A 16,434-nucleotide genomic window follows, 5' to 3' on the forward strand; every position below is an offset into this window, starting at 1 on the left:
CTTTAACAGTAAAGGATACCATAATATAGAATGCCTTTCTAGCAGCATCTACCACTGGAGTTGGCTGGCACATGTGTGCAAAGTAAATGAACCTGTAAAAAATGCACTGCTCTTCTTTGAGTCTTCCCTATTTCCTCTATCAATCCTGTCTGGTACAGCTCACAGGCTGCCGAGCAATAACCAGTTATTGGTTGAATGAGGATTTTCTAAGCAATCTCCTTTGTTGATGAACTACGTTTCCTTTCTTTGTATGCACAGTACTTTACATTTGTTTATGTTGAGTCAGTTGCCACTCTGTGCACTAAGTGCTGATCCTTTGCAGGTCTTCCTGCATTTTGCTACAATTTTGTAGCATTTTGTCTTTATATACAACAGCATCATCTACGAAAAGTCTCATGGACCGACTGACATTATCGACTAGGTCATTTATATATATTGTAAAAAGTAATTATCCAATAACACTCCCTTGGAGTGCACCCGAATATTGGAATGCATTCCAGGTGGCATGTGAGTGGACAGGCTTGACTGTGGAAAGAGAGAAGGGGAGGGGGGGCGGGGCAAGAAGAGATAAACAGAGAGAGGGGGAGAAGGAGATAATAGATTCTCTTCAAAATGTTTAAAATCCATTGAGAAATTACACACAGCTTATGAACTTTTGATAGCTGAGACACTACTTGCAAGATCTGTGAATTGTAAGATGTTACATAATTTTAATAGAGTTGGATATTGATCCTAAGAGAGACATTTACCTTTTGATAGTAAAAAAATAACTCGTTTTGAGCATCGAGCATGCAGAAAATAATAAGTACAAGGAGCTGAGGCACTACTTGAAAGATTTGTGAATTGTAAGATGCTACATGTTTTTAATAGAGTTGGATATTGATCCTAAGAGAGACATAGACCTCCTGATAGTAAACAGTAACATGTTCTGAGCATTGAGCATGCAGAAAATAATAAGTACAAGATACATGTGTAAACTTCGGTGAATGGTCTCAGAAAATAAAAGAAAGAAGAGCTACAAAAAAATTTCTTTACTGACCTTCAGAGTAATCACCATTATCTACCACACCCTTCTGAAATTGGTTGTAAAGCTGTTTGAAACCATCAGCAAACTATTCTTGTGGAATTGCTCAAAGCACTGTTGTCTTGCTTTGTTGGATATCCGCAGAATCTGCATGCTCGCTTTTCTTGCCAGTTACATGGTGGTTGTTCTTCAACACCCTCTTTATTCCCCATATTTACACCAGCAGTCTTTTCTTTTTTTCACAGGCTTAAACTAGCCTTGAAAGGGTTACGGTTAGCAGATTTTGCACGTGACCATGGTGTTTCTAGCAATTCCACAAGAAGTGTTTGCTGACAGTTTCCAACATCTTTACAACCAATGACAAAAGTGTGTTGTAGCTAATAGTGATTACATTGGAGGCCAATAAAGGTATTTTATTTGTAACTCTTGTTTGCTTTACTTTTCCATTGCACTTTGTATTTAGTTAAAAGCTTAAATTTGTTTAATGATTTATTAGCAACTATGTGCATTTATGGTAACTAAGGCCTAAAGGTGTTGTTTGTCATGCTGTTTATGTTTTCTCATTTTAATTATTGTTGCAGATCCAGCTATTCCATATGTAATCTTCAGCAATCGTCATGAATTACGAAGTGTTGACCTTAACACCTTCAATGTAAAAGCTCTCATAATGAGTTTGAAGAACACAATAGCATTAGATTTCTTTTATAAAGATAATACGAGTACTATATTCTGGACTGATGTAATTGATGACAAAATTTACAGAGGGACACTTATTGGTGGCTGTAAGTAAATCTGTATAGCTATTTGTTAATAGTGGTAAGTCCCTCTTATCATGGTGTTTGAGTGACCCCTCCATCCTTTTTAACCCTCCCTGATCTATCTGCCCCTTCTCCCCAAAGAGAAGCCAATAGTCTGAAACGCAGGATAATGCCATCACTTTTGCTTTTGCATGTGCCTGTCAGCAGTAATAAATATTTACTGGCCAGCAATTTCTCGGTTGAAATTTTCTTTCATACTTTATGTAATAACCTCATTGTGTACATTTGTACTTAACCCTTGGATGCAAGAGTGTTTGGACTGATGTTAATGCATGATGGAGGCCTCAGAAGCCCCATTGAGATTTCCATAAATATGATTATTTCTCAGCTCCATTACATTATTTATTATGAAATCTTACTATTACAAAACATGTCTGTAGCTAGTTTAATTAGAAAAATATTAAAGAAAAAGTGTGGAAATAATTTCAGTGGAATAAGTTTTAATTTAATGAATACTAATTGTATTATTATTGTATACAGTAACTTTTATTGATATTCAAATAAACTATGAATTGTACATTGGAGAGGTACATTGCAAATCAGTATGCATAAAGCATCCAGATACAAAATGGAAAGAAAGAAAATGGCTAAGTTGCATGTAACATGGGCACATGAAAATTGAGATACACAGCATATTACACAAATACAGGTTAGGCTGCCTGTCACTAAATTTTGACATCACTGGAAATGATCTTCACAAAGGAGCACACTATGTTCATTGCATACATTGTTAGAACATTTTGAACAGTAGTGAGCAACTTTCCTTTGCGGTTCATGTGGGCACAAAAGCATCTTCTTCTGGGCGTTTTTCTTTGGTTATTAATATCCATTTCCTGGCACCTTTTGATCCCACATCTAGCCAATGCTCATATGACATTTCTTTGCGAATTTCGAGTTTTGGCTCTGGACTGCATATGTGGATTAATAAGTTGTAGGGCCAAGCCTTTCAAGAAAAGCTTCCTTTTATGTGATTTTCCATTGTTATATTCAGGATGTTGTTTCGTGAATGAACAGAAAGCATTTATATCTGCTGCATCCATTACATTAGCCTAAATTACAAACAACCATCTCCTTGTCTGTCTTTTGCAAGTGTATGTATGTACCTTTTGATCAAAAGAATCTACATTTGATTTTGTTTTGTTATAAAATAGAATCATTTGTGGTTTCTTGTCTTATGAGTCTCATCAACTGTGGTGTTGTGATGATGGAACTTAGTAGCACCACACTCTTATTCTTCTTTGGTGCCTAGCTCACAATAGTCAAATCATCTATGAATCCAAATGTTGAAGATAAAACCTCTTACATGGTTTCATTTTAGGTGGAATTTGTTGTTTGTTATGGTGAAGAGTGCTGACTGCTGTAATTTTATCCTTCAATAAATCTTGGAGCATGGAAGCACTGGTAAAGTAGTTGTCCATCATGATGTTGGTTGAGGTTCCTCTGAGCGTCTTTGCCAGAGTCTTTATCACATGAGCTGCAACATTAGCTTCACGAGGGCAATCTGTAGTTTTTCCTGAGTAGACTAACCCATCTATAGTATATGATGTCAAAGAGTCGCAGAGCCAGATATCTTTATTCCATATTTTCCTGGTTTGCTTGGAATAAACTCTAGAAATTTATAACACCCTCTGAAAGGCATTAGCTGTTCATCTATTCTACAGCTCTCTCTTGGATGAAACCTTTGCCTGCAGTTGCTTATGAATAGTTCCCACACATTGCGAAAAGCTGCCATATTACCATCTAGGCTCCTAGCTTGTCAAGTCTGTCCATCGTCAAACCTTATTTCTTCAAACCTGTTTACAGAAAAAGTTGTCATATAAACAGGGTTGCCAGAAGAGTTGTGAAATAATTCCCTTATAGTAACATCCCAGCTTTTTCTAACTGCCAGCTAATAGGCGAATTCCAAAAAATACATTCATTTCCTTGTTTGTGACATTACACCATGTTGACCTTTTACGGCTGCTGAGCATCATCCTTCCAGATTTGTGCAGTGAACTATTTCATCCACAATATTATTTGGAATGAAGTAACTACAAGCATCTCTTGGTATTTGTAGTGGCTTCACTTGACAGGACCTGGAGAAATTTTCATTATATTATGTGTAAGCGTTCTGCTAGAAGGAGGTGCTGTTTTGCTCCCCAGAGTCCCATTGCACCCAATAAAAAAGTCTGCAGGCTATTGTGTACTTGCTACATTATTTGAATTTGCTGGCAGCCGTCTGTTATCAGGCCAGACTTTCATTGGTAAGCCTACTTCATTTACATCAGAATAGTGGTTACCACTTTCTTCAGATTCTGAATGTCTGAGAAAGATGTATATGCGAGATCAGTTCCATCTTTTGAAGGAATGCAAGATTCACATTCATCCAACCATTCAGAAATAATCATTGAAGCATTTAGATCATCTGCATTTACAGCAGAATTATGTTCTCTCTTTCGAGATGTACTGGATGATTCCATATTGTAAGAAACGAATGTTCCTTGATTAGAAAGAGAGTCTAAATAGTTACTTCATCAGAGGAAGAGAAAAGGAAGGAAAACAGAGAGAATAACAAACACAATTACTTACTTCAGCTATGAGAGCGTCTTCTTCCTTGCGACATTAAATACAACTTTATTGTCTTTCTTAATCGTAAACATATTTTTTAGGATTACATAAAATATGGTCCAATTATAAGTAATTTTAATATAATGAAATGGGTGATTAATTCACTCCTAGGCTTTAAAGGCCCCCATGGTGCACCAAAGGGTTCTACATCTACATATACATTTATACTCCGCAAGCCACCCAACGGTGTGCGGCGGAGGGCACTTTACGTGCCACTGTCATTACCTCCCTTTCCTGTTCCAGTCGCGTATGGTTCACGGGAAGAACGACTGTCTGAAAGCCTCCGTGCGCGCTCTAATCTCTCTAATTTTACACTCGTGATCTCCTCGGGAGGTATAAGTTGGGGGAAGCAATATATTCGATACCTCATCCGGAAGCGCACCCTCTCGAAACCTGGCGAGCAAGCTACACCGCGATGCAGAGCGCCTCTCTTGCAGAGTCTGCCACTTGAGTTTATTAAACATCTCCGTAACGCTATCACGGTTACCAAATAACCCTGTGACGAAACGCGCCGCTCTTCTTTGGATCTTCTCTATCTCCTCCGTCAAACCGATCTGGTACGGATCCCACACTGATGAGCAATACTCAAGTATAGGTCGAACGAGTGTTTTGTAAGCCACCTCCTTTGTTGATGGACTACATTTTCTAAGCACTCTCTCAATGAATCTCAACCTGGTACCCGCCTTACCAACAATTAATTTTATATGATCATTCCACTTCAAATCGTTCCGCATGCATACTCCCAGATATTTTACAGAAGTAACTGCTACCAGTGTTTGTTCCGCTATCATATAATCATACAATAAAGGATCCTTCTTTCTATGTATTCGCAATACGTTACATTTGTCTATGTTAAGGGACAGTTGCCACTCCCTGCACCAAGTGCCTATCCGCTGCAGATCTTCCTTCATTTCGCTACAATTTTCTAATGCTGCAACTTCTCTGTGTACTACAGCATCATCCGCGAAAAGCCGCATGGAACTTCCGACACTATCTACTAGGTCATTTATATATATATTGAAAAGCAATGGTCCCATAACACTCCCCTGTGGCACGCCAGAGGTTACTTTAACGTCTGTAGATGTCTCTCCATTGATAACAACATGCTGTGTTCTGTTTGCTAAAAACTCTTCAATCCAGCCACACAGCTGGTCTGATATTCCATAGGCTCTTACTTTGTTTATCAGGCGACAGTGCGGAACTGTATCGAACGCCTCATGAACAAATAAAGCTAGTTGGGTCTCACACGATCGCTGTTTCCGAAATCCATGTTGATTCCTACATAGTAGATTCTGGGTTTCCAAAAACGACATGATACTCGAGCAAAAAACATGTTCTAAAATTCTACAACAGATCGACGTCAGAGATATAGGTCCATAGTTTTGCGCATCTGCTTGACATCTTGAAGACTGGGACTACCTGTGTTGTTTTCCAATCATTTGGAACCCTCCGTTCCTCTAGAGACTTGCGGTACACGGCTGTTAGAAGGGGGGCAAGTTCTTTCGTGTACTCTGTGTAGAATCGAATTGGTATCCCGTCAGGTCCAGTGGACTTTCCTCTATTGAGTGATTCCAGTTGCTTTTCTATTCCTTGGACACTTATTTCGATGTCAGCCATTTTTTCGTTTGTGCGAGGATTTAGAGAAGGAACTGCAGTGCGGTCTTCCTCTGTGAAACAGCTTTGGAAAAAGGTGTTTAGTATTTCAGCTTTACGCGTGTCATCCTCTGTTTCAATGCCATCATCATCCCGGAGTGTCTGGATATGCTGTTTCGAGCCACTTACTGATTTAACATAAGACCAGAACTTCCTAGGATTTTCTGTCAAGTCAGTACATAGAATTTTGCTTTCGAATTCACTGAACGCTTCACGCATAGCCCTCCTTACGCTAACTTTGACATCGTTTAGCTTCTGTTTGTCTGAGAGGTTTTGGCTGTGTTTAAACTTGGAGTGAAGCTCTCTTTGCTTTCGCAGTAGTTTCCTAACTTTGTTGCTGTACCACGGTGGGTTTTTCCCGTCCCTCACAGTTTTACTCGGCACGTACCTGTCTAAAACGCATTTTACAATTGCCTTGAACTTTTTCCAACTTGTCAAACCCATTATCAGAAGGAACTGTCTCTCCTACCGCCACACTACAAAAAGGAATTGGCATCAGTGATAGATAATTAACTAATTACCCATACGATAACTTATAAGAGCTTTTACTTAATTAAATTTTTAGTTTAATTTGTTGTACTTTTGCAGCTCTCAGTAACTTTGAAGTTGTGGTCCAGACTGGTCTTTCAACAGCAGAAGGTTTGGCAGTGGATTGGATTGGAGAAAATCTGTACTGGGTAGAAAGTAACCTGGATCAGATTGAAGTGGCTCGTTTAAATGGCAGTTTCCGACGTACATTGATAGCTAGTGATCTGGAATCGCCAAGGGCCATTGCTCTGGATCCAAGAGATGGGTACATACATTTTAGAATCTTATTAAGTTGGTAGACTTTTAAGAAAACTTTGATTAAGAAAGAGTCATGCCTTTTAAATATATTTAAGGAGTGAATTCACTGTGCATTTGTAGGTAAGATATTACGCTTAACATTTATGGATTTTCACAGACTGTTGTTCTGGACAGATTGGGATGTCAACTCTCCCCGAATTGAGCGTTGTAGTATGAGTGGTCAGTATCGCAAGGTCGTTGTTCGTGTCGATCAGCTTACAGATGGAGCTTGGCCAAATGGTCTTACACTCGACTATGTGCTTCGTAGAATCTACTGGATTGATGCTAGGTGAGTTTTTCTCCATCCTCTTAATTCACTCCCATCAGATAAATCTGTGTGCAGCTTACTTTCTGATAATCATGTAGCTAATGTTTGGTTTGGCAGTTGCACTGATTATTTTTCCTATAAAAGTATGGGTACCATCAATGGACTTGAACAATGTGCAGGTCAGATTCAATCCACACTACCACTTACGATGGTTTACAACATCATGAAGTTATACGAGGCCATGAAACACTGTCACATCCATTTGCTATTGCACTGTATGAAAATTATGTTTACTGGACAGACTGGAGGACAAATGCTGTTATTCGAGGCAATAAATGGAATGGGTCTGATATAAGTGTCATACAAAGGACGTTGACTCAGCCATTTGACATACAGATAATGCATCCCAGCAGACAGCCAAGAGGTAAATTCATTTTTGGTTGAATTTTTTTTTTTTTTTTTTTTTTTTTTTTTTTTTTTAAAATTTGTCATACAGCATTAAATTTTTGAATTATTTCTTTTCATATAGTATGTTCACCCTAAATAGTCCAAATACCTATAATTAATTTCAGATGTAGTCAACCCCTGTGGAGATAACAATGGAAACTGCTCACATTTATGTCTGTTGAACCAGTTTGGGACATACAAATGTGACTGTCCTCATGTCATGCGGCTCAGTGAAGATAATCGAACTTGCATTGGTAAGTTGCAGTACATCACTGAGTCCCATAACAAGAAAATTTAAATGCAAGCACATGTACATGAATAATAATACCACTTTTTAATTTAGCATGTCAGTAAAGGTTTTAATTATGCTACTTAAGATCTTGAATTCTCATTATCAACGCTGTCTATAGCTTAACATCCATTCTAGACATCTGGTACTTGAGCCTTTTACACCATATTTTTTGAGAATCGGCTAGTACCTGAAATTTTTCATAAGATTCTGTAATGGTGCAGGACTCATACCTGGACCCTTGCTTCCCACAAGCAACACTCAATAGCAACTGAGTTATCTGTCTGCACCATAAAGCTTATACCAAAGCTTTAATCAACTAATAACTCTGTCATGTGCTTCTAGCTTTCACAAAAGCTCTCTTGCACACCATGCTGGATTAGCACATCTAGGGGCAAGAAGTGACAAAAAAACTGTTTAGTTACAGCTTAAAGTTATTCTGTGGATTTTGTATGTTGGAGTAGGTCTGCAGTGCTGCTGGACTATCTTTGCAGTGGTGTCTATTTCATTCCCCATTGACAAATGTTTGTCCAAATTATTTTACTTTCAGTGGTGCTTAAATTTATCAGGGAGTATGACTCATACAATAACAAAGTGTAAATAAAGAGTAAAGAACAGTCATGAGACAATCCTTTCTCATTTTTTGTTGATGCAGAAGGCCATCAGTAGTACTAGCCAAGTCCATATCATATTTCTTGACTTCAGGAAGGACTTTGATGCAGAACTTTGTTTTTATTTGAATAGAATCAATAAGTAAACTTTTCACTTGCAACACCATTTACAAAAAAAATGTTTATCTTTTCTTATTGTTAGACCACATGTTATTCCATCAGCATCAATCCGTACAACCTAGAATTTTTTCTGAAGTTTGCTTCTCTGATATGTTGTTATTTTGCTTCTTAATCTGTGGATTTATCCTGAAGCATATAACTAATCTTTTCGGCGTTATGTTTGTGTGTGTGGCGTCCCCTTTCTGTGTGTTGCAGTCAATGAGCAGGTGCTACTATTCTCCCGCACTAGCGAGATCCGCGGAGTGGATCTCGGCATGCCGTACTATCATACAATACCGACAATCAGCTTACCACAGGTCCTGTCACCTTCACAACTAGATTACAGCATTAAATTACGCAAGATTTACTGGACAGATATTCAAGTCAATGAAGTGAAGCGAAGTGGTTTGGTTGGTGGAGAAACAGAGAGGATCATAGACAAAGGTAAGCTCTGTTGAGTAAAAACTTTGCCTGTTTCCTTGCAAATAAAAGGGATGATTTATAATTGTTGCAAAATGGGATTTTAATGGCTTCTTGATGAAATGTGGTCATGTTTCTGATCCAATATAATTTGTGAACTGCTATTATAAAATATTTATTTATTCAAGAGTAACATTCTTTAAATAACCAATGTTGTAATTGTAAGCATCACAGTTAATTATTGTGAGAAGTAAGCATGAGCCATTGTGAGAAAAATGAACCAACTAGAAACACAATCAGAATAAACCACTGGGTTACCAAAAAGGTTCTCAAAATGACAGTACAGCCTGCACTTCAGATTGTAGGTCCTCAGAGGAACTGAATCGACATTGCATACCCTAATAAAGATCTAGCAATAGTAAAGCCTTCAGTGTGTTTAGCTGTGTGAAAATAATATCACATCTTTGTTTAATAAAAGGTAACTTCATTTTAAGAGTGCTCTTTTCTTTTCCTTGAAACAGCTATATGTTATTTTACATATGAGAAGTACCAGAGAACAACGTTTGCATGAAAAACTCTGTTATTGCTGTCATGATCCAGTGAATGGATTCGTGGCACCCATTCCACCACACACAGTTGTTTTGGGTTTAAATTAACCTTGCTAGTAACGTACAGTCATACATACTGATGGTTTTCCCAATACGGGAGGCATCTTCCAGCAAGATAATATGATATCCCAAATGGATGAAGGACTGAAGGCCACCACTCACCTTACTTTTGGGGCACGGAGTAGCCATAAGCCGTATAAATAAACAATTGTCATTAATCTTCAGATGTGTCCTCCCTTGGAGTTAGCAGATTGGGGGAGGGATGAAATGTGTGTGTGTGTTTTGGGGCGTTGTTTTAAAACTTCGTAAGAATGTAAATGTCATTTGTGTGCATATCAACCACTCAACATGTCAATTTTATTTGTACCCAGAACTTTACAGTGTTGTATTGATGTTCCAAATGTGCTAGACATGCCTATAAGTAGTTGGAAGGACACAACAAGACATTTTCAGTACTTCTCTACCTCTTTAATTATCTGATTTAAAGCCAATTAATCATTGCTGGAACAATCCAATTTTTCCTATCCACTATGTGCATTCTTCAAAGTATACTTTTCAGCAAGTGTAGGATGCATTAGAGTTGAATGGCTAATGTATGGTGTAATGAAACATGCATATTACTTTTTTACAGCTATTCTGCAGAAAGAGAATTATTTTTTAATTTGAAGTAACCACGTAATTGGATGCTTTCATATAAACAGTCTGTTGCACATTGTGAGATATTGGTAAACTGATATTTTTTAAATAATGAATGAGTAAAGTTTCCTGCTTTTCTTCTTGCTGAAGTGGGTTTTTTCTAAATTATGTTTTTGTAGTAATTACATTTTATTATTCAAAGTCCGACCGATATTCTGACACCTTGTTGAAAACAACATGTTTAAGCTATTTGCAGATGATCTGTTATTCAACCACTGTTCAAAACTATGCTATCATCAAGAATCTTGCACTTGCACCAATCACATCCAAGTTGTCATAATGTGCATCACTTTTTATCAGAGAAACAACTGGAAAAATAATCACATAATTACAGTGTATCCAAACCAAGAGGTAGAAACAGCAGATCATGCTAACTTCAGTGCAATTGGCCCGTGAAACTAGCATGAGCTGTTGAGCCTACCATATGATTTTAACAAGATACTATGCATTTACATGGATATATTTTTCAAGGTTTCTCCCTGATGAAACAAACACCAACATTTGCAAGGCGGTATACGATGTCAACTTTAATGTGACTCTTGACAGTATATTATCTCTCTCTCTCTCTCTCTCTCTCTCTCTCTCTCTCCCCCTCCCTCCCTCCCTCCCCCCTCTCCCTCCTCCCTCCCTCCCACCCTCCCTCTCTTCCACCATCCCCACCCCCTCCATGCCCCAACTATATTAAAGCTGTTCTGTTGCAATCTGAGCTCTGTCTTGCTGTGAGGAACATTCATGTTAACAGTTTCATAATTTTCTTCTCTTTCATCACAGCTTTGGTGTTCATTGTTTGTACCCTGTCACTGTAATTATTACCATTCACTTACAAGAATCTCACAAATAAACAAAAATAGCCAAAGATAATACACTTCACAATTTGGAGAATTGTGTTGCTGGTATTCTTTGAGGTGACTAGACCTTTGCTGAAATAAATGATAGCAAGCACATATTGTGGGCTATATGTGGTTATGATACCCTCAAAAGTCCGGAGCTCGTGATCTAGTGGTTAGCGTTGTTGCTTCTAGATCTCAGGGTCCCAAGTTTGGTTCCCAGCTGGGTCAAACATGTTCTTTGCTTGGAGACAGGGTGTTTGCATTGTCCTAATCATTTCATCTCCAGCACACTGTACTCACATTCGGGAGGACGACGGTTCAATGCCACGTCCGGCCATCCTGATTTAGGCTTTCCGTGATTTGCCTAAATCGCTCCAGGCAAATGCCAGGATGGTCCCCCTTTGAAAGAGCACGGCCGACTTCCTTCCCCGTCCTTCCCTAATCCGACGAGACCGATACCTCGCTGTTTGGCCTCTTACCCCAAACAGCCCAACCCCCATTTCATCTCCTCTTTATTGACATGAATATTGCCGAAGTGGTGTCACTAAAGAGACTTGCAGCAGACAGTCGAACAACTCCAAATGGAGCCTCCAGAACCATAATGTCACAGGATCATTTAATTCAGTGCTCCTATAGCTCTATAAGGTGACAGGGGGTCTGTAGTTTACTTATCATCCATGCCAGTGTGTGACATTTGTCAAACATAACAGTGAACTTCACAGGTTAATTTTGAACCTTTTCACACAACCCACTCTCCGAATATTTCACTTTTAACTTTGATGAGACTGATTGACAAGCAGAAGTGATTCATCACTCAGAGTTTTGCAATGTTGCAAACAGTTCCCATCTGTAATTAAAGACCTACTTAATGACTTCTCACTTTACTTTCATGGTTATAGAATGTATGTTGTTCACCACATGAGGATTTTGTTTCCAGATGCTTGTATGTCTCATCAAAATCACATGTACTTTCTTTACTGTCATTGTCCAACTTCATTTAATGTCATTATCAACATCATCCATCATAAACATAATCTTTTTCTTCTTTTCTCTTTATTTTTAGTTTCACCTGTCAGGGTTAAAAGTTAATCATAGATAGCTAAGAACTGACTAAATAATACTGAACTACTGCTCTTAGTTTGGTAAGTCAAAATTCATGAATTGGGCCCATAAGCAGATTTCTGTGGATATTGTTCAAAGGATGCTGTGTTATTGTTCAGACCAACACTGCATAGTTGTGTATTTTCTTCTTGTTGTAATATAAATTGCAAGCTCAAAGTATTATTTTCATTGCAGTTTTTGTTCACTTATTTTCCCCCAATAAATTATGATTACTACAATGTTGTTTGCATATGGGGCTTGAAATAACAGCACCAATTTCTTGCTTTCAGGTTTCTCATAATCCTTTGTAAAGTTGTGTTTGCTATATTATCTAGCTTGCTTTCTATCCTAATTTTGACTCATTTACTTTCTTAGAAGGACTTATGTCTGTTGTGAACATATTAACAGAAAATCTCTTTTTAATTTCGTATATAGTGTCTCATATATGTAAAAAATTTAAGCACAAGTAAGATGAAGATTAAATGAGTATATAAAATCATTGGAAGAAATAAATGACATTTTAAGGAATAAATGACAGTATCAATGAATATGTGGTAGTTAAAAAAAATTAAGTACAAGTACCTACTTACTAGCTATCAGCACAAGAATAAATGAAGCACTTTGGCTTTGTTCTTTGGTTCGTTAAGAGAAAAATACATTAATATTAATATATTTTCCTAGTTTGTGTACATTAGCCTCTCATTGTTTCAATGTGGGTGGATTTTAGGTTGGTTCAAGTATTGACGCTATTCATTGTGTCTTCATTTTTAATTGAAGAAATGTCTTCTTATTTTTTAGATTTATATGTAACAAAATCTTACTGGAAATTTTTGAGTTTCCATTTCTAGACTATATTGTAACTTAGATAAGTATCAAATAAATAATTCACAACTCTGAATTTTTCCAAGGTATTGAACAGCCTACAGGTTTAGCCATTGACTGGATTTCTGGAAATATGTTTGTAAGTTCATGGGGTGCTGTCTATAACTACATACTAGTATGCAACCTTGAAGGAGAATATATTTCTGCTGTGGTTGGACCAGATGATGTCTTTCAAATACGTTCTCTTGCTGTGGATCCTTTACGAGGTGGCTTGTATTGGAGTCATATGCAAGATAGTCAGTATGTAATTGAAAGCAGCCGTATGGATGGCAGTGAAAGGAAAATGATTGTTACCCAACGGGAAAATCCACTGCTTGTGTCACCTCAAAGTAAGTTAATAATTACTTCTATTTAAAAAGTTTTGCATGTTTGCATTTAGTTTCATTCTGCTTAAGGACAAAGTTTCTAGTTTTCAGAGATAGGCCTATGGACATATTTACTCTTTGTTCATTATTTGTGTTCTTAGTCTTTAGATGATAATTGTAAAGGATACTAATTCAGTCAAGTAAATAAGACATTTAGTTCATACAATAATATTAATTCTCTCTGCAAATCTTCATGTACATCATCAACTTCTGTAACTGTTGACATGTATGAAATGGCATGCAGTCTGTATTTCTTTCATATAAAACACTTTTGAAAAGAAATGAAAAATAAATGAAATTACAAACTATTAATGATACTACACACTGGGTGACATGGGAGAATATATATGTATGCTTAATTCATAGAAATGACCAATGAGAATAAATGTGAGAGCCAGTCACATTTTTTGTTGCACAAATACTTTATTTTTCCTCGTACCTAACCATCTTGAGGTGCCAGCCTTAATTTAATTGCAAAAAAATAAACCATTCATTAAAGAAAAAAGATGTAGCAAGTTTCAGTGTTTTTTCCCTTGGTTTATTTATACAGATAAATAAAATTCTGATGCTATCATTGCTAAAAAAAGATAGTTATTTTCTTCTGTCATGTCATTTTTCCTCTTTTTTTCGACTGTGTCTTTTCACCTTCCTTCAGTGTTCTGTCAGTTAGTTCTTACTTTTCCTTAGTAACTGAAAATTTTGCATATATATAATCCAGTTAACCCACCAAGTAGCTACCCGCATTAGTATGTTGCTTCCAGAATTCAGGCAGCAACACTGGCTCCAGATTGAATGAATCAGCCCATCAGATTAATGACAAGGACCAGTGTACCATCCAGCCTGAATACCATTTTTTAAGATGGTTTCCCACATCCAACTCAGTGAATACTGAGCTGATATCAGTGTGTCTGTCAGTTACACAATTCACCAGCATTTAGAAAACGTTCACACACTGGCATTTTGGATAACACTACATGCAGACAGTTGGGGTACCCAAATTTTGTTCCAGGAGGGAAAAGTACTTTGACAGGAAGTGAATCTGGCGACCCTCTGCCATCCATATTGCCAGATCCAGTAATTAACATGCTGACCTTGTGAAGATGTTCAGTGAATGTGCTTGGCATATGATGATATTGTTGAAAGACTTTTGTGACAGTCAATCTGCTATGAAAGAGGTCAGTGAGGATTTAACATATTTTTTCAGTTTGTTGAAACAAGAGCATCTAATTTCAAGATATCATAAGAGTAGTAGTTCATGTCTGGTGTATTGATACCTCAATTGGTGAAGGAAAATGAACAGCTTATGCTTTGCTGTGCCTGTAGGGAATTGTAGCTACCAGATGTACGTGGGAGAACAGAGATTGTTAGCGTATTCTGGAAATCAGTATGAAGAGGAAAAAAATTGTGTAAAAGTTTGTGTGGTTTCTTCCTTCTCCTTTCTTTAAAAAAAGTCCTATCAGAAGTATAAATACAAAGGGAAAAACTACAAACTACCTAAAGTAAGCATGTCCAGGTTTAGGAGCATGCAAGATTTCACCATGGATGACTTAAAGTAAGGTATCCTGCAAAAAGTTTGGACAGACCAGAAGTAAATCTGCATTAGTGCTTGGTGCAGGACAGAGCAAGTGGGCAAGTGTGCCATATTTGCACTTCTCTGTAGTTATGGCTGATAGTTGTCATTGGAGAGGCCAATTTTTGCAAATTACACTTGGGCCTTTCAGATTCCAGATCATAGATAACTGACAGCACACAACAAGCAGTAGTCCACTTCTCTTGATTTTCAGTGGTTTTAGGCCAAAGAGGATCTTTTACAGCTGATAAATTCCCTATTTCTGTTCTTGCTGTAGATGGAATCATTTCTAAGATGATTGTGGTTTACGTAAGACTTTCATGGACCTTAATCTCTGGGCAGTTGATGCATAATCATGTAATGGGTGGCTAGATTTGGTGGCCAGATTTGAGCTTTCCACTGTGATGGAAACCTCACAATGGATATCTGGAGGAGCAATATCTATACCAGTTGATATACCTTGACAAGTGGTGTAGGCTGCAAACATCAGGTAATAAACCTGCACATCTCACTCAGTGCTTTGTTGATCTCTTTGGCATGGGCAGACATGCACCAGACAGGGAATATGTATTCTGCCATGGAGTAGCAGATTTATAATGTTGTTGTTGTTGTTACGGTCTTCAGTCCTAAGACTGGTTTGATGCAGCTCTCCATGCTACTCTATCCTGTGCAAGCTTCTTCATCTCCCAGTACCTACTGCAACCTACATCCTTCTGAATCTATAATGTTGTTATGTTATGGGGATATCATCCACTAACAACATTATAATAAAAAAAAATGTTGTTATGTTATTATAATGTTGTTAGTGGATGATATCCCCATGTATTACCAATTCCTAAAGATAATTCCTCTTCCACCTTTGTGTTATGGCAGTCCTGCTGTATATCAAGATGCAATCAACTGTGAGACCTAAATATTTTGGGTGTGGTGTATCTCCTATTTGTACTCTTAGCCATGAGACACTGAGTTTATGATGTGCCTATCTGTGTTTAAGATGAACACAGGCTTGGGCAAACTTGATTACTATTATAATAAATACTTATCTTCTTTGAAGTATCTGTTAGGTAAACCTCCATGTCTTCAAAGAACTTAGCGTGAGTTGCCAGTGCCAGAGCTTTTTCATAATTCTGGCACAGTCTGGAAGTTGTTGCTCATTAGCATATATGCTATAAAGAGCAGGCGTTAATATGCTTCCTTGTGGTGACACATTTTTCAGACAACACCATCAACTTGTTTATGAAACGGGTCTTTTCACTATTTT

The 16,434-nt window shown here is 37.6% G+C and overlaps 1 protein-coding gene across 1 annotated transcript in view; it reads left to right on the plus strand.

Annotated features, from left to right (window-relative positions):
* LOC126416607 (low-density lipoprotein receptor-related protein 1) overlaps positions 1 to 16,434 on the plus strand; it is a 772,143-nt gene that overhangs the window by 511,324 nt on the left and 244,385 nt on the right. Inside the window, exons 23-29 of the mRNA XM_050084360.1 lie at positions 1,606 to 1,806; positions 6,691 to 6,895; positions 7,046 to 7,216; positions 7,375 to 7,619; positions 7,768 to 7,896; positions 8,918 to 9,145; positions 13,265 to 13,567. Of these exons, the coding sequence (XP_049940317.1) occupies positions 1,606 to 1,806; positions 6,691 to 6,895; positions 7,046 to 7,216; positions 7,375 to 7,619; positions 7,768 to 7,896; positions 8,918 to 9,145; positions 13,265 to 13,567 (1,482 nt within the window). The remainder of the gene's footprint in view (positions 1 to 1,605; positions 1,807 to 6,690; positions 6,896 to 7,045; positions 7,217 to 7,374; positions 7,620 to 7,767; positions 7,897 to 8,917; positions 9,146 to 13,264; positions 13,568 to 16,434) is intronic.

The sequence above is a fragment of the Schistocerca serialis genome, chromosome 8 (assembly GCF_023864345.2).
Source record: "Schistocerca serialis cubense isolate TAMUIC-IGC-003099 chromosome 8, iqSchSeri2.2, whole genome shotgun sequence".
Classification (NCBI taxonomy): domain Eukaryota; kingdom Metazoa; phylum Arthropoda; class Insecta; order Orthoptera; family Acrididae; genus Schistocerca; species Schistocerca serialis.